Here is a 27499-nt window from a genome sequence, read left to right as displayed (position 1 = left end):
TATCCCCAAGCGAGAGGACAGGCAGAAAAAGGAGTCCAAATAGTAAAGAGATTGTTCAAAAAAGCAAGAGACAGTAAGACCGACCCTTACCTGGCTCTGCTAAGCTACAGAGCTTCATCCCTGGAGTGTGGGGCATCACCTGCTGAGCTACTCATGCATCGCAAGCTCCGCACCACACTTCCACACATTTCCAAGGAAAATGACAATGCACATGACGACAAGCTGACCGACAAAAGGATGAAACTCAAGCACAGACAGAAAATGAACTATGACCCACCCCATGCAGCAGACTGTGACAGCACTGAGCAGCTCCTTCAGTGGGAGACTGCGGCACCCACGGTGTGGGACGGAGAGATTTCGCAGGTCTTTCCTCCCCACTGCTGTCAGACTCCATAATAAAGACTTTAACTGATCAAGCACACACATCCATACATATGCAATAATACTAAGTGCAATAATCCTTTCTGTCATCGTTGTATTTTTACTCAGTTGTATATAGTATTTGTATTTGTATTCTATTTTTATCTTATTGTATATTTATTTTATTTTATTCTACTGTATATAGTATTTTATTCTATTCTGTACAGTTGTGTACTGTATTTATTCTTATTGTATTCTAATTCTTGCCTCATAACTTTTGCACTGTCCACTTCCTGCTGTGACAAAACAAATTTCCCACGTGTGGGACTAATAAAGCTTATCTTATCTTATCTTATCTTATCTTATCTTATCTTATCTTATGACAAAACTGCAAGGCGTCTGGAACCGCTTCAGGAAAGAGATGTTGTGAGGATTGCAGGTCCAGATTTCTGGGACAAAAAAGCAACAGTTCTCAGTGAAGTAGGGCCCAGATCGTTTGCTGTTCAGACAGAGAATGGACAAGTGTTAAGAAGAAACCGGAGAAGTCTGTTAAAGACACAGGATGTTAAACATCAGGACACAGAGACTGGAACTGAACAACGAGGTGCTAACCCTGTTGAGCACCACAGCGAGCCTCCTTCACCTTCCCCAATGTCTGAGATACTGAGAAGGTCTACCAGACCTAAGAAACCTACAGAGAGGCTCATAGAACAAGTGTGAACTGTTGTGGTAAAGAATTGCTAAAAAAAACCCAAACAAAATAATAATAATAATAAATCACAGGTAAATAACGGATAATAATTCATTTAGAATAGTAATTGTTCACCGACGTGTTTTTTTTCCGTTTTATATACTTCCAAAAAGAAAACCTAACTTCTGCCATTCAATGCTGAACAAATTTAAACTTTTTAAAATTATGCAAAATGCAAAACGCTTAGCCGTGTCTCTGATAAAACCTCTGTAATTTCAGAGGTATTGTTCATGTGTTGATTGTTGATTGTATTGTTCATTGTTGATTAATGGTTTTCTTTCGTTTTTGATGTACTGCAGAATATTTTTATAAAATCCCAGGCCAGGAAAATCACCTACATGTTTTTCTGTGTTTTATCTTCAGCTACTTTGACACAAAGGCATCTGCTGTGATGCTCACACCTTTGATAAAGTCTTGCGTGTGTCAGCTTCCTTTTTATAGATACAAAAATATGTAAATGTACTGATCTGAATTATAATATTTCTGGCTGTCAAAATTTCCCAGATTCAAATCGAATTGAATCGAATTAAATCGAATCGTGGATCAAATCGATTCGGGACCTTGTGAATCGGCATTGAATCGATTCTAGAAATCAGTGACGATACCCAGCCCTAGAGTACTATGCTGCTGGTAGCTTCGCTGTCAAATACAAAACGGGCTTTTGAAGTTTGGAGGCTGTGGTGGCATAATTAATTTGGAGGCAGTGGCTTAATTAGTGACAAAACTGATTACCCCAGATTAAGTATGACACGTGGATATACTCGATACATTATGCTTAACTGTATCGAGTTGGTTAATGCCTCGTCTCACAGCAGGCTTCTCCAGCCGAGCTACAGCAACGGGCTCAGCGGTGTCGTTCTAGAGCTGGCAACCGGAAGCTGTGATCAGCTGATCGAGGAGGAGCTGTAGAAGAGGTGAGCCATCTTCCCCCGGCAGACAGGTTGATACACTTTGATAACGCTTTGACGCGTGGGATAAGGGAAAAATCATCCTGATATCCCGGTGTCATTTGAAGGCATAGAGGATTTTAAGACGGACAACTGGTGACAGTTGCGAAGGGAGCTATCTAAAGGACTCGTTTGAATTTCTTCATCAGATCTGACTGAGGAATATGCCAGCTTTTACGTCAGACAGAGCCTCTAATATCAGCACAAAGAACGGAAAAAAATGCTAAGAGCGTGGATTTAGATCATAATATGAAACAAGCGTAACCTAGATATATGCCTAAGTCCGGAAGATATGCGATGTAAGAAAGTATGTAGTCCTTAATGTGCGGAAGGTGTACAACATCAGCAGTAAATGTAAACAAACAGCTATTCAAGCTAGTTGAACTTAGCCGACTGGAGGTTAGCTTTCTAATGCTAGTACATATAGCTAACATAAGGTAGCACAGCGAAGGTAAATCGAGCAAAATAAGCCTGTAGTCGGAAATATAAACGATATTTAATCGTAGTTTAACTGTCTACAGCGCATGACATGTTTATAGTATCCAAGTAGGCATTTGTTAGCCTATCTGCTAACGTTAGCTAATTCTTATTTCCATTGCAATGAAAATGACATTAAAACTAGCTCATTAAACGAGGAACAGAGAAGACACTTTGCAATATTAACACCACGGGTGTTTGACATCTTCTTTCTTGTGAGAAAGACTCTTTCAGGATCGTTATAATGCAGCAGTAGTTAATGTTGATACCCAGTGTGAGTTGAGCTAAATGCCTGAAAAGAGTAGGACGTCTGGATGAACGAAACCGCTTCGAGACTTCACGAGGCTTTACATTTACACCAACAAGCGTTTTTTTAACCTCTGTTTTCTATTCTTATTCGTGGCTCTATGATGAGAGAGTTTTTCATTTTCTACTTTTGACAGGAACGTTGCTTTGTGAGTTTGAGTCGTTGGGCATCTCAGCGGCAAAGTTGCCGTCAAAGACTTTTCACTATTCAGAGTTTTTGGCTTTGAATCCAAGTGTGGAAGGAAGCTTCACCTCTGCGCAGTGGCTTATGCCGACTGAAATCACAAATAGCTACGTAGACAAATATTAATTGTAGTTGTGCTGTATATATTTTTTGCAGACTATTCAAAGCATTGTTTTAAAAAATTGTATGTGTTTGAGGCGATAAGCCTCTCGGCAGTGATTTGGTTGTTAGTGGTCTCCCCTCCCCCAGTGTTCAGACTGACTCTTTTGGAGCTGTGGGCACTGTTTGTCGGGCTTCCCCTTGTTTTTTAGACGGCAGAAAGGCCGTAGACTCAAATCGCTGTCCCGGGACTCCTAACCTCTTTAAGAGTGGATGTAATGGAACTGATGTTTGCCGAGTGGGAGGATGGGGAGAGGTTCTCCTTTGAAGACTCGGACCGATTCGAAGAAGACTCTCTCTGCTCCTTCATCTCGGAGGCCGAGAGCCTCTGTCAGAACTGGAGGGGATGGAGGAAGCAGTCTGCTGGACCCAACTCCCCCACTGTCAAGATTAAAGGTCGGAGAGGGACACACACACACACACACACACACACACACACACACACACACACACACAATGTGCTTCCATTCATTATACATACTTGAAAATGTACTATAGCAGTATTACCTGTTGCTGCTGGGAAACGCATTTGATGCTATGATATCTTATAATATAAACTATACTGTTAATTAATCATGCAAATTAATTTTTGAAGCAGAAACAAAACTGTGGAGTAATTTTTAAAACCTGTTAATTCAGTTGATATTTTATCATATAGAAGAAAAGCAGTCTGTCAGTTCCACTTTGCACTGTCAGATTAAAGTAAACATTTTGATTAGACTTTTAAAATACAATTACAAGAAAAGGTTTGTTATCACTAAGCACCAAGATGTTATTGTTGATCGGTCATGAAATTTGAATCTGACAATCTGATATTAGATTGTAATAATATAGTCTGATTAAACTAATAGCGCACAGAAAGTTCCAAATGTCTTTGAAAATGCTGAAAAAATTATGTTAAATCAGTTCTGATTTTGCTAAATGTCCTGCTTTCAGGAAAGGATTCAATTACTTTTTTCTCGCATTACTATCTATATATTTACTATCTATATATTTTGTAATAAAATAGTCATACAGATGGCAGGGTTCTTCCTCCATGGAGAAGTTTTATTGACCTGCTTAGACTTTTTTTAGTAAGCACCAAACAAATGCATGAGCAAAATACTAACATGTGAGAACAAATTCAAACACTCTGTCGTGTTTAATATCAAACAGCAGTTAACAAGCAGCATAGAAACTTAAATATAATGTCTTCAGTTTCCAGCTGTCAGCTCTCCTCTCACACCAACCCACTATATTTTACAGAGGCACTGCGTGAGCCACATCAGGAGCAATGTTTTTGTTTTGAATGGTTCTGACGTCTATGCTGTTCATGGTCTGAATGTGGAATTGTTCTCAGTTGTAGTCTTAGCTCTCCTTGTTTTAGCTGTAGTTTTTTAAAGGGTTGCCAGCACTCACATATGACACCTTTGCATTGTGTGCTGCAGTTAAGCACCAGCAGAAGTCTAAACTGTGCTTGTCTTGTATCTGAGGAAGTGATGACACTGTGGATAAACTTTTTTGTCCAAAAGTAATACTACACAAATGCTGGATATTAAGACAAATGAGGAAAAAAAGTCAAATTTATTTATATAGCACATTTAAAACAACAACAGTTGACCAAGGTGCTGTACATTTAAGATAATCAAGAGATAAAAATAGCAAAACAAGATTTAAGAAAAAGAAGTATAAAATGAGAAGATTTGAGTAAAATATAAGACAAATAAAAGTAGTACAAACTTGAAAGTGTCCCTTCACAGCAGAGGTCCTGATGTGAAAGGGCAGTTTGTTCCACAATTTAGGAGCAGTTACAGCAAAGGCCCAGTCTGCTCTGTGCTTTAATCTGGACCTAGGGACAGCCAGGAGCATATGAACGGCAGACCTCAGTGATCTTGCAGGAGTGTACCGATTTAAACGATCAGAAAGCTATGAGGGGACTAACCCGTGCAACGCCTTAAAAACGAATAATAAAATCTTAAAATCAATTTGAAAACTAACTGGTAGCTAGTGTAAGGATGCTAGTATGGTCTCGCTTGCGTGTGCCAGTCAGTGCTGCAGCTTTTTGGACCAACTGCAGTCGGCTACCTGATGACAGACTGACACCTGAGTCTGACACTATTACAAAAGTCAGGCGAAATGAAGGATGGATAGCTCTCTCAAAGTCTGTAAAACAGAGGAATGGCTTCATTTTTGCAAGCAGAGATGAAAGAAACTGCATTAATCTGTGTGTCAAACATACTGTACTTCATACTGTCAAAAATCACTGCTAGGTTCTTCACAAAGGGTTTTTTATACATTTATAAAGGGCCAAAGTCATAGTGGTCACAGGGACCAAACACAATGACCTCTGTGTTCTGTGCATTTAAGTTAAGAAAGTTGAAAGCCGTCCATGCCTTGACATCCTCCAAACAATCTAGCAAACCCTTCAGAGGACTCACAGATTTACGTTTCAGTGGTAGGTAAATCTGTGGGTCATCAACAATGGAATGAGATGCTAAATAAGATATGAGGCTTGTGACAGTTATTAGACACAATCTTAGAGAAACACTTTAAGCCATTTTCTAACCCACTTCTCTTAAATGCTGAAGTCTTGATTGAGTGTCTGAAGTGTATTTTAGTGTAACCACATTTATATGGTGTTTATCAAATAAGCATTCATTTAGAGACCACTTTGTTATATATATATATATATATATATATATATATATATATGGATGATCTGATATCCTCGTGTTGGTGTTGTTCCCAGACCATCATGAAAATGTTGTTCCAGGTTCAACATTGCAAGTGACCAATCACATTGTTGTGACGTTATTCTTTTGCGCGCCAAGCCATTCGTGCATTTATGAAATTCCAATGTTGCAAGGACAATATCAATTCTGCTTACTGTTTATTAAAGGGTTAGGGTCAGGGTCCGTTGATCGGCGGACAGAGGCGGTTTCTCGCAGCTTAAGTACAGTTTTTTGTTTTACGCCGGTTTTTCCTGAAGTCGCAAAAGTATGACGTCACAACATTCTGATTGGTCACTTGCAATGTTGATCCTGGAACAACATTTAGTATGATGATCTGGGAACAACACCAACACGAGGATATCAGATCGTGCATATATATATATACACTTCAAGGACTTTAAATACCTCACCTCTACAGTCAATTTAGATCACCAATTACACTAAAATAAATGTCTTTGGACTGTGAGAGGAAACCAGAGTACCAGGAAAAGCCCTGAACCGTAAGAAAATGCAGTTCAGACATTAACACCCTGGGTTCAAATCGGGACCCTTCTCGCTGTGAGGTGACAGTGCTAGCCACTTCTACAGTGTGCTGCACGTAAATACAGTGAGGCTACAGTTTCTTGTTAGCAGATATGCTGACAGTTCAGTGGGTTATGAACATAATTAAAGTTAACTTGTATTTCTGCTGCTGACATGAGCTTAAATGGTGGACGAAGGAACATCCTGAAGTCTTTTTGGCATTTAAACCTTCTCTAGTATCCAACAGAGCTCAGCTTGTAAAGGGCTAGTTGGGGCGATCGTGGCTCAAGAGTTGGGAGTTCGCCTTGTAATCGGAAGGTTGCCGGTTCGAGCCCCGGCTTGGACAGTCTCGGTCGTTGTGTCCTTGGGCAAGACACTTCACCCGTTGCCTACTGGTGGTGGTCAGAGGGCCCGGTGGCGCCAGTGTCCGGCAGCCTCGCCTCTGTCAGTGCGCCCCAGGGTGGCTGTGGCTACATTGTAGCTTGCCATCACCAGTGTGTGAATGTGTGTGTGAATGGGTGGATGACAGGTTGTGTAAAGCGCTTTGGGGTCCTTAGGGACTAGAAAAGCGCTATACAAATACAGGCCATTTACCATTTAGTTCATCAAATGCCAGAAATTAAAAGGTCCTCCAAGTGTTTTTGTTGTCGTGGAGATTTCTAATTGTTAAATGTTCCTTAAATCCTTTCATTAAAAAAAGAATAAAAATCTTTTTTCCATTTCAAATATACACAAAAGAATACAGAAAAATTACATTACATCAATCCACAAAAAGTCTATATTGTGTCATCTCAATAGTTTGTTCCTGTTACAAAAATATTTCAGTCCTCACCCTGTCATCGATACATGATTTTGATTCATTCTTTCATTTCTCTCAACACCGTTTCTGCTGAAATCTTATCTTGTGAATTGCGTTGGTGGTTCCAGTTTGTACCACCTCTTTGTAATGGCTTTCTTACAAGCTACTAACAGGATTTTAAACAAATAACTGTTTTCTCCTGATACAGTATTTCCTTCCATATTACGTAAATACGACAGGGTACATGGCCTTTTTATATCATAACCCTGAAATTTGGCAACTACCAAATAAACAGTCTATGGAAAAAAAATGCCTGAGCAAAGTCAAAAGACATGAGAATGGTTTACATTTCCTGTTCCATGTGGTCTCCAACATGCCTGTGTTGGAGACAAAGATTTCCTCATTTAGGGGGAACCAAAAAGTCTTATCAAATCCAGTCTTCTCCAGTAAGACTTTGAATTTCGCTTCCTTGTGCATACTTCTGAGTTTTGCCACTAAGCCTCATAATCTTTGTCAGACCAGCAGATTACAGGTCGAATTTGTGCTGCATGGAAATATTTCATCATGTTTGGCAGTGCCATGCCTCCATGTTTGCTCACCTTCATAGTTTGAAATGTTATTCTTGGCCTGTTGCCATTTCATGTAAGTTTTATCCATGTTTTTAAAAGGCTTAGGTACCTTCATGGGTCCCCTTAAAAAATGCCTCTATTTTTGAGCCAAAATGCAGTGAAAGGAAAATTCACCTTTCAGTATTATTCTTAATGTCTTCAGTCACTTTGATATGGTTTGCTTCGTGTAATTCATGGACGTCAAACTCATTTTACATTATGGGCCATTTACAGCTCATTTTGATCATTTTATATTAAGTAGGCTGGACCAGTGAAACTTGCTTTTCTGTTTTTGTAAAAAGAAAAAGAAATAGTAACAGAAGACAGTAATAGAAAATACCTTGCTTGTTATTTACATTTAATTGTGGCACCAGTGTTTAGAAAACAGTGCAGCTTTGGTGAATCACTTGTAAAACTAACCATACCTGCCATATTAGTCTTTGCTGGTCCAATTCTGGCCCATGTGCCTTATGTTTGATACCCACAATATAGTTTATCGTTCTTCTTGTTAAAGTAACTTGTAATTTCATTTTTTGCACTCAATTTTCATATATATATATTTTATAACTGTGTAATTTTGAATACAATATAGTTCAATGCTCAAATAAGTGTTTTAGCCAGACTCCGCAAATTTCTATATCCAGAAAAGAATACAGAGCTAAAGCCGATTAATTAATATTGGAAGACATCTGTCTAGATGATCTAAATAGCAACTTACATCATCAGCCACCCCCAACCTGTACCACTTTAAGATCGTTATTCTGCCGTATTGTGTCAATGTTTTTATAAAAATTGCAAAAAGTGTTGTTGTTAAGCAAAAGTCTGTGTTGTCTGGTGTACAGGTAGGTGCAGTTGTACACTCTGTCTCTCATTTATTTTTAACCCATTGATCCAGATCCAGATTTCTTAAGTACCTGGTATAGTTAACATTAACAAATGCGTTTTCAGCCTCGAGAGTTATTGAGGCCGCACTGATACAGTTATGTTTAATATATTCAGTGATACGCAGGATGGTTCTTATGTTATCTTGGGTTTAATTGTCCCTTAATAAAGCCTATTTGATCTTTAATTGATAATGTCTTTCATAAGGTGTTCATATCCTTGAGGTATACACTTTATATACATCTACTACAAGCCAGTTGGAACACCTGGTTCTGAACACCACAAAGACAAAAGGTGATCATGGTCTTTCAGAAAAACAGAGCTGACCCACCTTACCACTGGGTCTTTAGTGAAGAGACGGGTCACTAAATGATGACTGTGTGGAGAGAGTTCAGGGTTTCGCATCCCTGGGCACCATGATGTCTATCGACATCTCCTGGATTGTAAACACAGCTACCATCATCAGTGCAGACGCTGCTGTGCCTTCCTGTCTGAGAAACCTGCAGGACACCGGCCCTCAAGGCCTGGAGTTCGACACCCCTGGTGCAGAAGGTCATTAGCTGCCCTCTATTAATACATTAATACATCCTGCTGCCTCAGTAGAGCTGAGGCAATCACAAGAGACTCCACCCTTCTTCCATCTCACCTGTGTGACCTGCTACCCTCAGGGAGACGCTACAGGTCAATTCAAACCAGGATTAACAAACCCGGCAACAGTTTGCTTCTGCCAGCCATCAATGCTGACCACGTCCCTGCCTCACCTGAACTCACACATCAGCACCCCTACCACACATATAAATATCACATACACACTGCAACACACAATCACAAATAAACATCACCACCACCGCACAAGACGTTACCATTGCACATCTGTATAAACCTTGTACATTTGGAAAGTTGGTATTTTTAGATTTGTTTTTACTGTTAGTTGTTGTGCTTCTAATTTCATTTAACACTGGATGCTTAATGACAATAAAAAGCTTGCTGGTAGATGGTTACTTGTGTGTGTGTGTGGATTGGATGGGTTGTTTTTGACATCTGGTAAAAATTCTATGTCAACAGCACTTACATGAATATATTTACTTAGAAAACTGGTGAGGAGTTGAATATGCATTTTACCCCCTTTTTTATTGCTAAGCAAGTAAAATTGACAGATATTTTGCAGATAGAAACTTACACAGCTTATTTTCGCTAAAACATCAGTTGCTCCCTCATTGGGTGTGAGTTTCAACTGATGAAACTACAGTGGGGCAAAAAAGTATTTAGTCAGCCACCGATTGTGCAAGTTCCCCCACTTAAAATGATGACAGAGGTCAGTAATTTGCACCAGAGGTACACTTCAACTGTGAGAGACAGAATGTGAAAAAAAAATCCATGAATCCACATGGTAGGATTTGTAAAGAATTTATTCGTAAATCAGGGTGGAAAATAAGTATTTGGTCAATAACAAAAATACAACTCAATACTTTGTAACATAACCTTTGTTGGCAATAACAGAGGTCAAACGTTTACTATAGGTCTTTACCAGGTTTGCACACACAGTAGCTGGTATTTTGGCCCATTCCTCCATGCAGATCTTCTCGAGAGCAGTGATGTTTTGGGGCTGTCGCCGAGCAACACGGACTTTCAACTCCCGCCACAGATTTTCTATGGGGTTGAGGTCTGGAGACTGGCTAGGCCACTCCAGGACTTTCAAATGCTTCTTACGGAGCCACTCCTTTGTTGCCCGGGCGGTGTGTTTTGGATCATTGTCACGTTGGAAGACCCAGCCTCGTTTCATCTTCAAAGTTCTCACTGATGGAAGGAGGTTTTGGCTCAAAATCTCACGATACATGGCCCCATTCATTCTGTCCTTAACACGGATCAGTCGTCCTGTCCCCTTGGCAGAAAAACAGCCCCATAGCATGATGTTTCCACCCCCATGCTTCACAGTAGGTATGGTGTTCTTGGGATGCAACTCAGTATTCTTCTTCCTCCAAACACGACGAGTTGAGTTTATACCAAAAAGTTCTACTTTGGTTTCATCTGACCACATGACATTCTCCCAATCCTCTGCTGTATCATCCATGTGCTCTCTGGCAAACTTCAGACGGGCCTGGACATGCACTGGCTTCAGCAGCGGAACACGTCTGGCACTGCGGGATTTGATTCCCTGCCGTTGTAGTGTGTTACTGATGGTGACCTTTGTTACTTTGGTCCCAGCTCTCTGCAGGTCATTCACCAGGTCCCCCCGTGTGGTTCTGGGATCTTTGCTCACCGTTCTCATGATCATTTTGACCCCACGGGATGAGATCTTGCGTGGAGCCCCAGATCGAGGGAGATTATCAGTGGTCTTGTATGTCTTCCATTTTCTGATGATTGCTCCCACAGTTGATTTTTTTCACACCAAGCTGCTTGCCTATTGTAGATTCACTCTTCGCAGTCTGGTGCAGGTCTACAATACTTTTCCTGGTGTCCTTCGAAAGCTCTTTGGTCTTGGCCATGGCGGAGTTTGGAGTCTGACTGTTTGAGGCTGTGGACAGGTGTCTTTTATACAGATGATGAGTTCAAACAGGTGCCATTCATACAGGTAACGAGTGGGGGACAGAAAAGCTTCTTACAGAAGACGTTACAGGTCTGTGAGAGCCAGAGATTTTCCTTGTTTGAGGTGACCAAATACTTATTTTCCACCCTAATTTACGAATAAATTCTTTACAAATCCTACCATGTGGATTCATGGATTTTTTTTCACATTCTGTCTCTCACAGTTGAAGTGTACCTCTGGTGCAAATTACTGACCTCTGTCATCATTTTAGGTGGGGGAACTTGCACAATCGGTGGCTGACTAAATACTTTTTTGCCCCACTGTAACTGAAAATTGTTTATTTTCTTACTACTTGAGGGGGGAAATGGCAGTATGTGGCTCTGATTAATGTTGGCAGCGTTCAGCCTCTGGTTAAATTGAACAGCTTTGCAAAGCAGTGAAACATAGATATAAATTCTGAGACCTTTGACAGGCTTTATGTTTATTTGAAATTGATTTAAATAGTCATTACCTGTATGACTCCCTGTAAACAGGCCCTTCTAATTGAAGCCAGTTATTTCCATAAATGTAAGGGAAAAATGAGTGGTGCTTGATGTTTGCATTTGTTTTTATCTCAGCAAGACAAACAAACATCGAAACGTGTATTTTATCACACTATACCTTAGCTTACCGATATACTTAAAACAGATCAGGACTGCTGGTCAGCTTTTCTTGGTGGCTTTCCTATGGCCTTTTACCACAAACCCTGGGGCCTTTACACCAGCATGGCATTATATGAACAGTGCTTTCCTCCATATATGGTAAACACCAGCAAAAGTAGTAGCTTGTAAATGAGGTCTGTAATCTGAAGCCTTTTTTATTTCACTGGCAGACCCCTATGCTCTCAATAAGCATCCTGTCATTATGGTTATGCTACCCACATTTAGTGTTGTCCATCTCTTCTTTTGTGCCGTTATTTTCACTTTACTTTTTCAGAATTACAATATTAAGAAATGTTTTGTTATTGGTTTCTCTCAGGTTGCATGATTCATTACAAACAGCTTGAAATGAAGTGAAAGTGTGTCAAGAACAAAATATTTTAGAAACATATGTCACTCTGTCACTGGCAATACTACAGTCCCAATCAAGACCACTTGAAAAATGGCAAAAAAAATCATATTTTGCATGTTTGGATTTTACCAAGGTTCCAAGTAGAACTTCAGCATGCAACGAGAAGAAATGGGAGTGAGACAAAACATTTTTTGAGCATGCAATTTACTGAAAACTGAAACGGGACCACATTCCTTGTTGCCATTTTTCAAGTGGTCTTAAACTTTTGATCGGCACTGTATTTTCACACACTTTGATACCAAGTTACAGGGAACGAGAAAAGAAAGGAGAACATAGAGTCAAAGACCTAACTAAAGCTACTGGAGAAATTTAGTGACATACACCAGTGCTGTATAAACACATGGAAAGTAAAGAGTGGAGTGGAGAAGTGCTCATTGCATCATGGGAAGTCCCGCCGAAGCTTGAGCCTATCGCAGCATAACAGACGACTGGACCAGGGTGAACTGGGATCAGTAAAGTTTGAAGTCTAATTTTGAAAGTAGTTAGTGTCTATCTCCTGAAATCAAACTGGTATAATGGTTCCAGAGGAGGGGGATTGGCTCCCAGTTTACTTGTAGGAACTGTAGGAACCACAGTTCACTGCCTGCAGTCTGAGAGTGAAGTACTTTGTTTAGATGCTTTGGTCCTACGAGATCTTTAAGCTATATAACAAAGCCTGATTATTCAAGTATTCAGATTACAGAGCATATAGTATGCTCAACTCCAAAACCCCAAAGAGTATAAAGGCCAGTCTTAAGGAATATAAAAAAGGATGAAGGCTTTTCAGGGAGTTTTTAGAGCACCAAGAGTACAATACTAATGCATTACAATAGTCCAGTCTTGCAGGGATGAGGGAACATATGGGACGTTTCTAATTATTATCATTTTGATTAGGTGAAAGAAAGCGGTGCTACATATTTGTTGAAAAAATACTCTGCAGGACACACCCTGGTCAAAAATTACTGAACGATTCCTCCCACTGTTACTGGAGGCCCAGACCATGTTGTTGATGATTAGTAAAGATTTTCAAGCAAACGCTTCCCTTTTACATTACGGAGTATTCATGTGTAAACTATTAGGGTGAAAAATGAATGTTGCATTTTGTAATATGGCTGTAACGTGACAAAATATGGAACAACTGAAGTGCTTTAAGTTTACTGTCAGAGGCCATAAGATCATATGTAACATTCACTGGTGTTGTGCTGTGATCCACTCTAAATAGTGACTGAAACTTTGTTAAATCATTCCGGCGCAAATTACTGTCTAGTTGTGTTACAACAACTATTAGGAAAACCTTTGAAATAAAAGGGTTAGAAATCAGCTTATAATTGGTTAACACGTCTAGATCAAATAAGCAATGGTTTAATTACAGCCACCATAAAAGCCTGTGGCATGTAGCCAGTTAACAGGGATAACCGACCATATTTAAATTTGAAACATTAGTTAATGGTAAGACATTTTTAATGACTTGGAGAAAATAATTAATGAGGTTAGTTCAGAGAGAGTGTAGCTACAGTATACTTAATGATATTTCTGTGGGAAGACCGTGATTAGTAAAAAATTATTACTTTTTTTGGCAAGAATTTAAGTTAGACATTAGGGCTGCTTGATTATGGCAAAAATGATAATCACGATTATTTTCACTGAAAGTGAGATCTCGATTATTTGACGATATTTATTTAACAATAACAAGGTATTGAATAATGACTTTAAAGATTGTCAAAAAAATAATATAAAATAGTGTGCAAATACTGATAACAGTGCAAATGTTTGCAATATAAACATAAATGAAAAATGTAACACTGTAGCAAAGTTTACACACTGTCTACTTGATCCACGTCTGACTCCGTGAACCCATAATGTTTCCACACCACTGAAGTTTTTTTTACCTCTCTTTTCAACCAACGGCAGTCACTCTTCTCTCCAAATAACTTCTGCTTAGCTTTCCAAGCTTCCCTCGGGTCCTCTTAATCAGCGGTCCCCCATCCCCGGGCCTCAGACCCGTACCGGTCCGTGAGTCGTTTGGTACCGGGCCGCGAGAGTTGAGGCTCAGGTGTGAAATGTATAGTTTTCAGGGTTTTTATCAGTTTTCAGCGTTATTTTGTTATCGTTTTTGTTGTTAACTCAGTTTTCCTGGGTCTTTTCACGTGTGTTATGAGTAAATCTTCTTTTTTTCGGTACCGGTACTAGTTTTATTTTGTTGTATTTATCCGCGACACCTTAAAGGCCGGTCCATGAAAATGTTGTCGGGCATAAACCGGTCCTTGGCGCAAAAAAGGTTGGAGACTGCTGCTCTTAATTGTTGTGACACGTATTCGAAATGCAGAGAGGTGCGCTCGATTTGCCACACGGAGCAGCACGAGAGTAAAGCACGAGGGAGGGGCTAATAATCGGCTCAGTCATTTTTAATGATCGTTGAAAGCCCAGATCGTAATCGTCATTAAAATTCGATTACTTGAGCAGCCCTATAAGACATTAAAGATTTTTTTTGTCACCTGACTGTGCTGATCATCTTCTCTTTGATGGTTTTCCTCAGATGGTCAGGTGATTCCACTGGTGGAGTTGTCAGCAAAACAGGTCGCCTTTCACATCCCATTTGAAGTGGTAGAGAAGGTCTATCCTCCTGTCCCAGAACAGCTCCAGCTTCGCATTGCCTACTGGAGCTTCCCTGAGAATGAAGAGGACATCAGGTGAGGATTTGTTTTTTAAACCCTTTATTCGCCTTAGATAAAAACCATAAATGCATTAATTCCTCTTAATTGGGAAATTTCAAATATTACTTTGTTACGGAGACTGTTGGACCAAGGCTGTGGGGAAAAAGCATGCTGCATCAAAAAGAAAAGAAATGAAATGAGAAATGAACATTCATCAATGTATTCACATGTAATATAGTATAGTAATAGTTTCTATTTCTATATTGTATCACTAACCATTAAGTTAGGAGTATATTCTGTTAAACCCAGATGAAATCAAAGATTGTGTCACATGTAACAGTTGGGGTTTCTGTTTGTTTATTCATAAAAACACAAACATGAAATATAAAAAAAAAAAGATGCAACGTGCCCAAACCTTTGCACATAAGTGTAGATATATTCAGCCTTCTCTCTCTCTCCATTACTGGTTGTTGGTTACTGGTGGACAGTAACAAATTTTCTTAGTGTGCCCACCACTACAACGGATTTGAAATCCAAAAAGGGGTCAACCTTGGGTTTAAAAATATTGCATTTAACATTTAGGTAAAGTAAAATAGATAACTGCAAAATTAATCCAGAAAATTCAATCTCCTGTTTTTTGTTTCCTGTTTGTTTCCAAACAGGAAACAAAACTATTTTTGCACAGAAAAAAGTATTGAAATAAACAAAATCGAGACTGGATGAAAGGAAAGGCGTCCATGGCTGTCTGGTTGACTGATGTTTATTGGCAATGTGACTGCTAATAAAAGTAACAGGATGATTTTTTTTTTTTAAACTATCTAGGCTATGCTGACTTTGACTCTGCTTTGACTCTTTGACTTTGGTTTCATACTGCTGCAGATTATATTCCTGCCTTGCTAATGGGAGTCCAGATGAATTCCAGCGTGGAGAACAACTCTATAGGATCAGAGCTGTCAAAGACCCTTTGCAAATTGGTAAGTAGAGTAATCCTTTACATAAGAATGAGTACTCTTATGGAAAACATTTCTCTGGTGTTCTAACTTTGGTATATCACACTATATTCTTCTACAATCACCAAGCTTAGAATAACACCATGTGCAGGTTACAGTAAATCATGTGATTCAAAGGTACTCCATTTACCTCCATTATTTCTACAAGTCTGCTATTAGTATAATCCTGTTTTCAGAATGCTGGGTATGTGTAATATCTAAACCCAATTTCCAACTTTTAACTGCAAATCTTCCAAATACCACATTAAATGGTGACATTTTGGTTTGTTTGTTTTGTTGTTTTTCACCTATATAGGGCCTTTTAAGTTGTTTCTCTACAAAGCCATTTGCTGTGCACACGCATCCAACTTTTAATGACAAATACTTTTGATATGTATTATGCAGAGTGGGTTAAGGTGCTGGTCGGCTAACGGTGGTTAGCACTGTTGCCTCAAAACAAGAAGGTCCTGAGTTCAATTGCAGCATCAGGCCGGGGTCTTTCTGTGTGGAGTTTGCATGCTCTCCCATGCTTGCGTGGGTTCTCTCTGGGTACTCCGGCTTGCTCCCACAGTCCAAAGACATGCAGTTAGTGGGGATACGTTAATTGGAAACACTAAATTGCCCATAGGTGTGAATGCTATATGACTTGGTCTGAATTTGTTTGAGGCACCTTCTCCTTTATTACTAGTAGGACTTTGTACAAATGTGTTGTGTGATGACATGGATTAGAAAATGGAAAAACCTCAAACAATGCCTGCGTTTTGTTTTTTTTGTGGGAGAGAATATTTTGGTCTGGAATTTAATCATTGTAAGATTGCAAACCTTTTGCACAAAAGAGCTATATTAAATAAAAGACTAAGCAATATCAAAACCAAAACCATTCTGTCGGACACTAAAATATAATTTCCAATCAAAGAAATGCACTTGCTTCCATTTCAAACTCATTGTTGTCTTTGCTGATTTTGTTTTTTTCTGTTTTAATTTACAAGGCTTTCATCTCAGTGCTACAGTAGTCTCCACTCAGTCCAGTCAGTCTAAAGGAGCCTACAACGTGGCGGTCATGTTTGATCGCTGTCGCATCACCTCCTGCAGCTGTACCTGTGGTGCAGGAGCCAAGTGGTGTGCCCATGTGGTGGCACTCTGTCTCTTCAGGATCCACAATGTAAGTTTTTGTTAATATTCAGGTATTTAAAGGGTAAACCACTAACTTTGTGGTTGGAACACATACTGAATTCATGTGCATGCGTAAAGCAGCAGATCTGTAGTTTGAATCCTGACACTACACTGTCTCTGTCTCTCTGTATTTCCTGTCTTTCTCTTTGTTTTTCCTTAAAAAAAAAAGAAGAAAATATAAAGGAATTCTTGTGAAATGATGGTAGGAAAAAATTAAACAAGATGAATACACTTAGCTTTTTGATGATGGACATATCCTGGAAAACCTCTCGTCTTAAAAGACCAGTCATCTTAAAAAATATTCCTCCGCATGTCATCTGTTTACTTGAAAACAGTGATCCATTCTGCCGTTCCAGGGACTTTGTTGTTTTTTGATTATGATCATTTTTTTGTGGGTTTGTGTTTCTAATTGTCATTTTACCTGCCCAGGAACTTCTGATGGAAATATATAAGTGTTTGTGATAACGGACCATTAGTCTTTCACATTACTGATTTGAAAGAATTTGCCCACTTTTCTTTGCAGTTGTTTTAATTCAGCCGCAAAGGAAGATTTTCATCTTACTGTGTTAACCAAATGAGTTTGAATTTCAGGGCGTGACCTGATGGCTGAATATTCTCCTTCAGGAAGGATGCAAATACACCACCATTTAGCTTCTTGGGACGGCTACTGACTAAAGGACCTATTAATGCAATGCCATTCCTCTGTATTTTCCTACATTTGATCTGTTTACTTCTTTCTGTTTACAATCCCCCTTAAAAATACCTAAACAAATATGGTGTGTGTGTGTCTGTGTGTGCGTAGGCATCAGCAGTGTGTCTTAGGGCTCCAGTTTCTGAGTCTTTGTCCAGACTGCAGAGAGACCAGCTTCAAAAGTTTGCCCAGTACCTCATCAGTGAGCTGCCTCAGCAGGTATCTTAAGCTATTTATGATCTCTATAAACCAAATGATTAAAGAAAATGCATTCATTCAGTTATTTCTCTCCAGATCCTGCCTACAGCCCAGCGACTCCTGGATGAGTTGCTGTCCTCACAGTCCACTGCCATCAACACTGTGTGTGGAGCTCCAGGTTCAGTATCAGATTGCTAAACAAACAGCATTTGAAAAATCTGAGGCTGCATCACATAAACTTTGTGATGTCTTTAAGTTTCTTGAAGACATTTCGCCTCTCATCCGAGAAGCTTCTTCAGTTCTAAGAGCAATTGGTTGGGAGAAGCCAGAAGGGAAAAAAGAAGGAACATACACATGTAAAGAAAGCTCTTAAAAAGCTGTCTTAGAAAGCTCTGGGGTTATCCTAATTGAGCTTTCATCAAATCAGTAAAGATGCACAGAAAAGAAGATCAGACACCAACTAGGGAGGATCAGAAGGACAAACGGAACAACATTGTCATCCCTTATGGAGCAGGTTTATCAGAGAAACTCAGAAAAGACTTTTCCAAACACGACATCCCAAAATAGAATAGAATAGAATAGAATAGAATTCAACACAACATTCAAAATACTTCAGACCCAGCCACACAGGAGCCACCTTGACAGGACAAGACTCGGCTGTCCATCTGCATCTAAAGGACATCGCTCTTTAGAGGATGCTAATGTCCACTTTTTGGACAGAGAAGACAGATGGTTTGAAAGAGTAGCCATCACATCTCGGGTCATTTGGTCTCAGTAAGTCACAGGATAGGGTAGGACAAGGTCTCACACCCAAAACCTTGGCTGATTGTGAACCACACCTGTTTTTCATACCTTGGCTCATGTGATTAGGCAGAGGAAAAATAGGGGGTCCACAACATTCTTAGGGACACTCCCAATACGGTTTAAAAATCTGTGACTCTCCACCAATTGGTCTTAGAAGTGAAAAAAGCTTCTCAGATGAGAGGTGAAACATTTTCAAGAAACTTAAAGAAGTCCAGACGCTTTTCTTTCCAAGCTCCTTAGACTATTCTTGGAGAAATGAAAGCATTTCTATAAAATCACTACTGTTCCACATTTTCTTTTCATGGGGGACTCTGATGCCTTTTAATTGTTAATGGAAAAGCAAAGCCTTCTGTAGTTTATTGTGTAGAGTAGATGTTTTTTCTTAAGATTCAATTATTTCTGCACAATTTATTTTTGTAGATCCAACAGCAGGCCCTTCAGCATCGGACCAGAGCACCTGGTATTTGGATGAGTCAACCCTCAGTGACAACATCAAAAAGACTCTACACAAGTTCTGTGGGCCTTCACCTGTTGTTTTCAGGTAGGCGTGATTTGTCACACATGATTACCCTTCATCTTATGCATATGACGTAGTGTTGACGAGAAAGTGCTACAGTAAATCTTTCACTGGATATAGTTTGTTTTTTAGTAAATGTACCTCAGCGTTACTTTGCCTAAACCAGTACTATTTGTGTTATCCTCAGTGATGTGAACTCCATGTACCTGTCATCCACCGAGCCACCAGCAGCTGCTGAATGGGCATGTCTGTTGCGACCTCTGAGGGGTAGAGAGCCAGAAGGCATCTGGAACCTTCTGTCCATTGTCAGGGAGATGTTTAAGAGGCGAGACAGCAATGCTGCCCCGCTGCTGGAGATTCTCACTGAACAGTGCCTCACCTACGAACAGGTATGTTGGCCATTACTCTGAGATGACTTCCAAAAGATGAGAGTAACCCAGTACAAAGAAGAAAAGATTTAGACATGGGACCCTTACTTTTAATGTACTGTTAAAGGGGAAAGAAATGTCTGTGAAGCCTTTGCAGTTTTCCTATTTTTAAAAAAAAGCCCTCAAAGTAGGACAAGACTACAAAAAACCCAACTGAATTGTAAATATCATGTTTTCATTAGGTTATAGCTTGATGGCAACATACTGCTCCAGAGAAGGCAGTTCAAAGATGCCTTTCCTTGCTTTAGAAATTAGGAAAAACCACATTCTCTTCAAGTATGACTATGTAGTAAGAGTTGGAGCACTAGGCTGTCCTGTGTCCAGCCAAACATTTGGCACATTATGAAACAAAAAAATAACACAAAAGAGGCCCAATGCCTCTAAAATCTGTATTTGGCAATGATGGAAAAAATCACTCAAAACCATAGCAGCTGATCTCCTCTGTGCCTAAATGCGTACACGGGTTGTTAAAGGAGGAGCTGATGCAGCATGGGTAGCCTGTATCCTGGTTTATCTACAATGCATATGACTTAAATTCATAATTGGCACTTTAACAAAAAAAGGTGCTGTTCCTGAGTTCATCATCTGATACGCTGCATATATCCTATGCATAAAGGACAGGATATGAATTTTCACAGCACCCAACATTCTTTGGAAACAGGGATGTATATTTCATACATTTGGTATGAAATCATTATGTACATATTACACTGATTCTCACACACACACTTGTCTGTGTCTATTCAGATCATTAGCTGGTGGTATAGCGTTCGCACATCAGCGTCACACAGCAGTGCTAGTGGTCATACTGGCCGGAGCAACGGACAGTCAGAAGTAGCCGCTCATGCCTGTGCAAGCATGTGTGATGAGATGGTGGTTCTTTGGAGGCTGGCAGTGCTCGACCCCACTATGAGCCCCTGCAGGTCAGACCACAGACACCGTGCTACATACTGGTCATGGATTGGTTCACCTGTCACAGAATTTTAGTCATGAAGTATAAATTCTATTATTAAAAAATAGCCTCTGCTAGCACATTTATCACTAATTGTGTGTAACTACATATTTAGGGTGCCAGTGAATATGAAGTAGCAATTCATGTTAAATATAAAGACTATGGACATTCTCTTCTAGGCGTTTGGAACTGGCCGGTCAGCTGAGGCAGTGGCACCTGAAAGTTATAGAGATAGTGAAGCGGGGACAGCATCGCAAGTCCCTGGATAAACTGTTTCAAGGCTTTAAACCTGCTGTGGAGTCCTGCTATTTCAACTGGGAGGTGGCCTACCCATTGGATGGCATTACCTACTGCAGTGCAGATAAGAAGAGTGCCACGTTCTGCTGGTCCAGGGCAATGCTGCACCAGAGAGGAATCAAGTCGCCTGCAGGAGGTGGTGTTGACTCTTCTGAATCAGGGGCCAGAGCTGAAGGCGGACCGGCAGGAGAGTATAAAGGCAGGGCAAGTAGTAACTCCACACAACAGGAGGTAGCAGTGCGACCTAAGGAGACCATTCTGACCAAGAGGAAGGGACTGTCAGTGAGTGGAGGTGGAGGGATGCTTGTTCGACTGGGAGGGAGTGTCTCACTATCCCTGGAAGATGGAGGAGGAAAGTGCATGTACAAAGGCCCGGGTTCCTCCTCTGGAGGAAAGTTGAAACTGACTCAGGGAGGTGGGAAGGGGGCAACAGGAGGAGGACCTGGCGGTGGTGGAGGATTAGGAAGTAGTAAGCATACAAGTGCCAAACGCAGAACTAGTAGTGAAGATAGCTCCTTGGAGCCAGACTTGGCTGAGCTCAGTCTGGATGACGGCTGCAATCTGGCTTTGGGGGCTGAGGCTAGTAACACTTTCGAGTTTCTCCCACCACCACCAGAGATGTTGCCCTCTCCAAGTCCACTGCTCCGAGATTCACGGAAGTGCAACAGTGGAGGGAGCAAGATTTTTGAAACAAAGCATAGCAGCCGTGACTCTGCAGCAATTGCTGCTGCAGAGCCTGCTCCACCTTGTTTCCCTTTGAAAGAGAATGGAGTGATAGTTGTGGGCATGCCCAGCACAGCAGAAAAGGAAGCCGAGGTGGAGCCAGCACTTAACATAGATGAAGATGTAGATTCAGCTGGTAGTAACCAGCCTTTAGTTTCAGCAGTTACAGTGAGATCAGGCACCCCTCAAACATCTGCTAAGCCAGTGCTAGGCTGCAAAGAGTTGGTGTCTGCTGCAGCAGTAGCAGGAAGTGGAGCAGTAGTGGTAGGTGGAGCAGCTCGTGAAGGAGCTGAAGCTGTACGTGCAGCTGCTGAAGGAGAAGCTGTGGGTGAAGATGACTACCAGGCATACTATCTGAGTGCTGCTTCAGAAGAGGGTGTAGACAGACAGCTAGCTGACAACCATCAGGAGGAGGAGCCAGACATCTTTGCAGGGATCAAACCACTGGAGCAGGAGGGACGCATGGAGGTAAGTGCAAAGACCCAGTTTTAACCATAGAAACCCAACAACAAAAGAAAAGCAGTTCACTTGGAAAGTAAGAGCATGAAATAAACATTAGATACAAGGATGCGCAAAATTACATCATTGTCTACCAGTACAGTAAAAGTTACGCTTTGTAGACTTTCTTAAATTAACGAAATATCTAAACTTCAGAGGTTAGAAATTCATGACTATAAGTAAGCTAGCCTGTCCAAACACTGTCCAATAAAGTCAAAAATAGTTTTTAAGATAAACTGACATACTGTAAAAAGTTAGCTTTTTTTAATGAAAGCATCTTACAATTAGAGAAAAGAATATGATTTTTTTTCTGCACTCATGTAGGTTTGTTGAACATCAGAGGTTAATAAACGTTTCATCTGCTGATCCTTTGCCATTTTAAAAAGTAGGGCCCAGTGTGTTGTGGTTACATTGTTCAGTCACAAAGGATTTAAAGATTAAACACTTGGACTTCATCGATAAGTTTGCGTTTGGAAGAAATTGATAATGTCTGCTAAGATATTATGTATATTGGCATACGCAAACAGTTGTAAAAAAGTTTGTGTATCCCCCGAAGTTACCAAGATAAACATACACCACTTAACTAACACAAAAACAGTTGTACTTTTTACGCCTTTGTTAGACATTAGGCACTTATGCACCCCCATACCATCAGAGTTCTAGCTGAACTGAAAGCAACCACTAATAACAAGATCGGTGCTCGCCCTCCTTTTAAGCCTGGAACATCCATGTTTTCCAGAATGAATTTAAAACAATTTTTCAAATCACCCTTGTCCCTTACACCATGATTTTGCTAGATTGATCAATTCTTTTGATGATATTATATATTGTGGATGCTGAGGTAATAGTACATCAGGCAACACTGATATCATAATATCAAGTAAGAATTTTATGTTGATATCATAGGTGTATCTACTAAAAATCTAGCACGCAATTGAATCTCATTGATGTCAAGGTCAAAGGTCATGTTTCCTGAAAATCTTGTGAATGCAATAACTTAGGGTGTTATCTAGGATTTTGAAATTGATACCATAGGTATGTCTGCTAGGAGGCTGAGGGTTACCACTGGATGCACCAGTATCTTTGCAGATTAGTGACCCTCTGCCTGTCTTTGCTTTGGAGACATTCTAATAATAATAATAATAATAATAATGGATTGCCCAAGGACACAACGACCGAGACTGTCCGAGCCGGGGCTCGAACCAGCAACGTTCCGATTACAAGACGAACTGCCAACTCTTGAGCCACGGTTGCCCCACGATAGTAGTTGCAAAATGTTCCTCTAGCCTTCTAGCCATGTTGGCTGCCCCAAGTTTTTGTGATATGTTGTTGCCATCAAAAATTTTTAACATAAATACATAACTTCTTTGGCTCTCGGAGGAGGCAGACGCACTTTTTCTCCTCTCCCTTATCTTCCCTGCTTATGTCCTTGTCTAGTCTCGTGTTTTTTTTGTATTTTCCCTGGAACACTCTCTCACAATCTGTTCTCTAAAACCTAAAAGAGGAATTATGGATTGGATCAACTGGTCCCTAAATGCAATTGACACCCCTTTCTCAACGAGAAGTCTGAGCTCGGGTGAGCCTGAGTGCTGAAGATATCTACCTATTCGGAACCATGATAACAGGGTTCTGGCTGATCGGAGCTGGCTTGGCCCTGACTTATCGAAGAATTAAGAAAGCGGAACCGGCTGTTCAAACCCCCACAAGGCTGCCCGCTGGGATTGGAACGATGGGAGAGGCGTGAGTTTCTCAAAATGGGCTCGTTGAGTGCAGCACAGATAAGATCTTGGAGAGGCTACGGCTGCTGTGAATACTCAGAATAAGATCTCTGACTGCAGACTGGATACATCTTGGAAGGGCTCGCTCGGAATAACATCTCTGGGCGCAAATTGGATGACATCTCGGGGAGGCACACTGCCGTGAATTCTCAGAAATTGGCTCCTTGAGCACAAGAAATGGCAATATCACAGAACGCAAGTATGGCGAAGCTCGTGGCTCTCCAACGGGAGATTGAGAGACCAGTGTTGGACTGTAGAACTGCTTTGAAATTCATATGAGCTGTTCGCACTAAAGTAAAAATACCATCACTTCATGCGGATACCCTCTCGGCGCCAGCTGCAAGGTCAGAGCTGAACAAAACACCCTGATAACGACTGTGTTTAGTCTGTTCCTTCCCATTCCATGCAAGGCCACCTGAGTTGGCTGGAAGACTGTTTACTTAGCCTAGCAGGGCGAAAGACACTGTCTCAGCTGAACTATGGACATGCACACACATACATATACTGATACTGATGAGCACTCACCGACGCATCACCCTCCCTACCCCGGATCCAACGCCACCTCCAACGCTTACCTCCCCACTGATGTGAGTAGAGCAGTGGCGAGAGGACACATCCCTGAAGTGCTCCTGTGTTGAGCACCTCAGGGATGTGTCCTCTCGCCACTGCTCTACTCCCTCTACACTTCAGACTGTGTGGCCACCCATGGCTCCAACACCATTGTGAAGTTTGCTGACGACACAGTGGTGCTGGGTGCCGTCTCCAACAACGATGAGGCGGCCTACATGGACGAAGTGAAGAATCTGGCATCATGGTGCCAGGACAACCACCTCCAGCTGAACGTCGGCGAGACCAAGGAGCTGGTGGTGGCCTTCAGAAGGGGTCAGCACAGAGACTACAAGCCCATTATCATCAATGGAGCTCCAGTGGAGAGGGTGCAGTCCTTCAAGTACCTTGGTGTCCAGATCTCCTCAGACCTGACATGGGCTGCCCACATTCAGGTCCAGACCAAAAAGGCTAGGCAGCACCTGTATCACCTACGACAACTGAGGAAGTTCAGGGTCTCTCCAGAGATCCTCAGGATTTTCTATACAGGCGCTGTGGAGAGCATCCTCACACAGAACATGACATCGTGGTTCGGGAACAGCTGTGTGAAGGACCAAAAAGCTCTCCAGAGAGTGATCCGTACAGCAGAACGCTGCTGCAGGATTGCTCTCCCCCCGCTTCAGGACACCTACACCAGGAGATGCCGGACTAGAGCAGCGCAGATACTGAAGGACCCGTCCCATCCTGGCAACAAACTGTTCCAACTTCTGCAATCTGGTAGAAGGTTCCGCATCATCCGGGCAAGGACGGAGAGACTCAAGAGGAGCTTCTATCCCCAAGCCATCCGGGCCCTAAACACACACACCCGCCCTCCCACATCATCTATACTTGACTGAGACAGGACTCTCTTCCAGATACTAAACCAAGGAACAATGTACATTTCAAATTCCTTTAATTTTAAATATGTTTATATTGTCTATTCTGTAAAATAGTCAGATGTCTATTCTTATTAATGTACAGAATTCACCTGCTTGCTGCTACTACTGCACATTCACCCAGTGTGTGTGTGTATGTGTGTGTGTGTGTGTGTGTGTGTGTATATATCTATATATATATATATATCTTGCACCCTGGCTAGAGGGCAAGATCAAAGTAGCACGGAGGGAGGTTAGCCAACTAACGGAGTTGCAGAAAGGTGCGACAAATAAGGTGCCTAAGAAATACAGCAAGCTGTCCATACCTGAGGCCTTGGAAACTGCCAAGCGAAGACTCACAGCCTTGGCCAGCCGCTTGAGGAGGTACACCAGAGAGATAGAAGGCAGGAGAATAAACCAGCTGTTCTCCACAGAACCAGCAAAGGTGTACTCTCAGTGGCAAGGGAACAATAAGAGAACAGCACCACCAAGGCTGGAGACGGCGCAATACTGGAAGAGCATATGGGAGAAGGATGCAACCCATAACGGCAATGCTCAGTGGCTAGAGGATCTGAGGGCAGACCACAGCGACCTCCCTGAACAGGGTCCAGTAACCATCACAGTGGCAGATATCCAAGAAAGGGTCTCCAGTATGAAGAGTTGGACAGCACCAGGGCCCGACATGGTTCATGCCTACTGGCTGAAGAAGCTGACTGCACTCCACGAGCGTCTGGCAGCACAAATGAACCAGCTGCTAGTTAACGAGAGACACCCGGAATGGCTAACCAAAGGTCGGACGGTCCTGATCCCCAAGGACCCCAAGAAGGGACCGGTCCCCTCCAACTACCGACCAATAACCTGCCTCAGTACTACATGGAAGCTCCTGTCAGGCATCATATCAGCTAAGATGAACAGGCACATGGGTCAATACATGAGCGGGACACAGAAAGGAATTGGCAAGAATACCAGAGGCGCAAAACACCAGCTACTGGTAGACAGAACAATCAGCCGAGACTGCAAGACCAGACTGACCAACCTGTGCACTGCCTGGATTGATTACAAGAAGGCCTATGACTCAATGCCCCACAGCTGGATACTGGAATGCCTAGAATTGTACAAGATCAATGGGACCCTAAGAGCCTTCATCAGGAACTCAATGGGGATGTGGCGTACAACACTAGAGGCCAACTCCAAGCCCATAGCACAAGTTACCATCAAGTGCGGGATCTACCAAGGAGATGCTCTGTCCCCACTGCTGTTCTGCATAGGCCTGAACCCCCTCAGTGAGATCATTAACAAGACTGGCTACGGATACCGACTACGGAACGGAGCAGTTGTCAGCCACCTCCTGTACATGGATGACATCAAGCTGTATGCCAAGAGTGAACGAGACATCGATTCACTGATCCACACTACCAGGCTATACAGCAATGACATTGGAATGTCGTTCGGACTGGAGAAGTGTAGTCGGATGGTAACAAAGAGAGGGAAGGTAGTCAGAACTGAGGGGATTGAACTACCAGAAGGCAACATTGCAGACATAGAGGACAGTTACAAGTACCTGGGGATCCCGCAGGCAAATGGGAACCATGAAGAGGCCGCTAGAAAGGCTGCAACCACCAAGTACCTGCAGAGGGTCAGGCAAGTCCTGAGGAGTCAGCTGAATGGTAAAAACAAGATCCGGGCCATCAACACGTACGCCCTGCCCGTGATCAGGTACCCTGCTGGGGTAATAGGCTGGCCAAAGGAGGAGATAGAAGCCACTGACATAAAGACAAGAAAGCTCCTTACCATGCATGGAGGGTTTCACCCCAAGTCCAGCACCCTGAGGCTGTACGCTAAGCGGAAGGAAGGGGGCCGGGGACTGGTGAGTGTCAGCACCACAGTCCAGGATGAGACAAGGAACATCCAAGAATACATTGGGAAGATGGCCCCAACTGACCGAGTGCTCAGTGAATACCTCAGGCAGCAGAAACCCAAGAAAGAGGAGGGAGACGAGGAACCATCATGGAAGG

The 27499-nt window shown here is 41.7% G+C and overlaps 1 protein-coding gene across 2 annotated transcripts in view; it reads left to right on the top strand.

Moving 5' to 3' along the window:
- The first annotated feature begins 2003 nt into the window (after positions 1 to 2003).
- The window catches only part of zswim8 (zinc finger, SWIM-type containing 8), a 73179-nt gene continuing 47683 nt past the window's right edge, over positions 2004 to 27499 (top strand). For both annotated transcript variants that reach the window (XM_085427244.1, XM_085427245.1), the window contains exons 1-10: positions 2004 to 3580; positions 14859 to 15012; positions 15856 to 15950; positions 16955 to 17127; positions 17941 to 18048; positions 18124 to 18205; positions 19252 to 19372; positions 19536 to 19737; positions 20524 to 20699; positions 20908 to 22216. In XM_085427244.1, coding sequence (XP_085283370.1) covers positions 3403 to 3580; positions 14859 to 15012; positions 15856 to 15950; positions 16955 to 17127; positions 17941 to 18048; positions 18124 to 18205; positions 19252 to 19372; positions 19536 to 19737; positions 20524 to 20699; positions 20908 to 22216 — 2598 coding nt within the window. In that variant the 5' untranslated portion in view covers positions 2004 to 3402. The remainder of the gene's footprint in view (positions 3581 to 14858; positions 15013 to 15855; positions 15951 to 16954; positions 17128 to 17940; positions 18049 to 18123; positions 18206 to 19251; positions 19373 to 19535; positions 19738 to 20523; positions 20700 to 20907; positions 22217 to 27499) is intronic.

Source organism: Rhamphochromis longiceps, linkage group LG13, assembly GCF_057381845.1.
Source record: "Rhamphochromis longiceps isolate RC_006_pf linkage group LG13, R_longiceps_female_GT1.1, whole genome shotgun sequence".
In the NCBI taxonomy this organism is placed as follows: domain Eukaryota; kingdom Metazoa; phylum Chordata; class Actinopteri; order Cichliformes; family Cichlidae; genus Rhamphochromis; species Rhamphochromis longiceps.
Note: the sequence above shows the minus strand (reverse complement) of the source record. Positions and strands in the feature narration are given on the sequence as shown.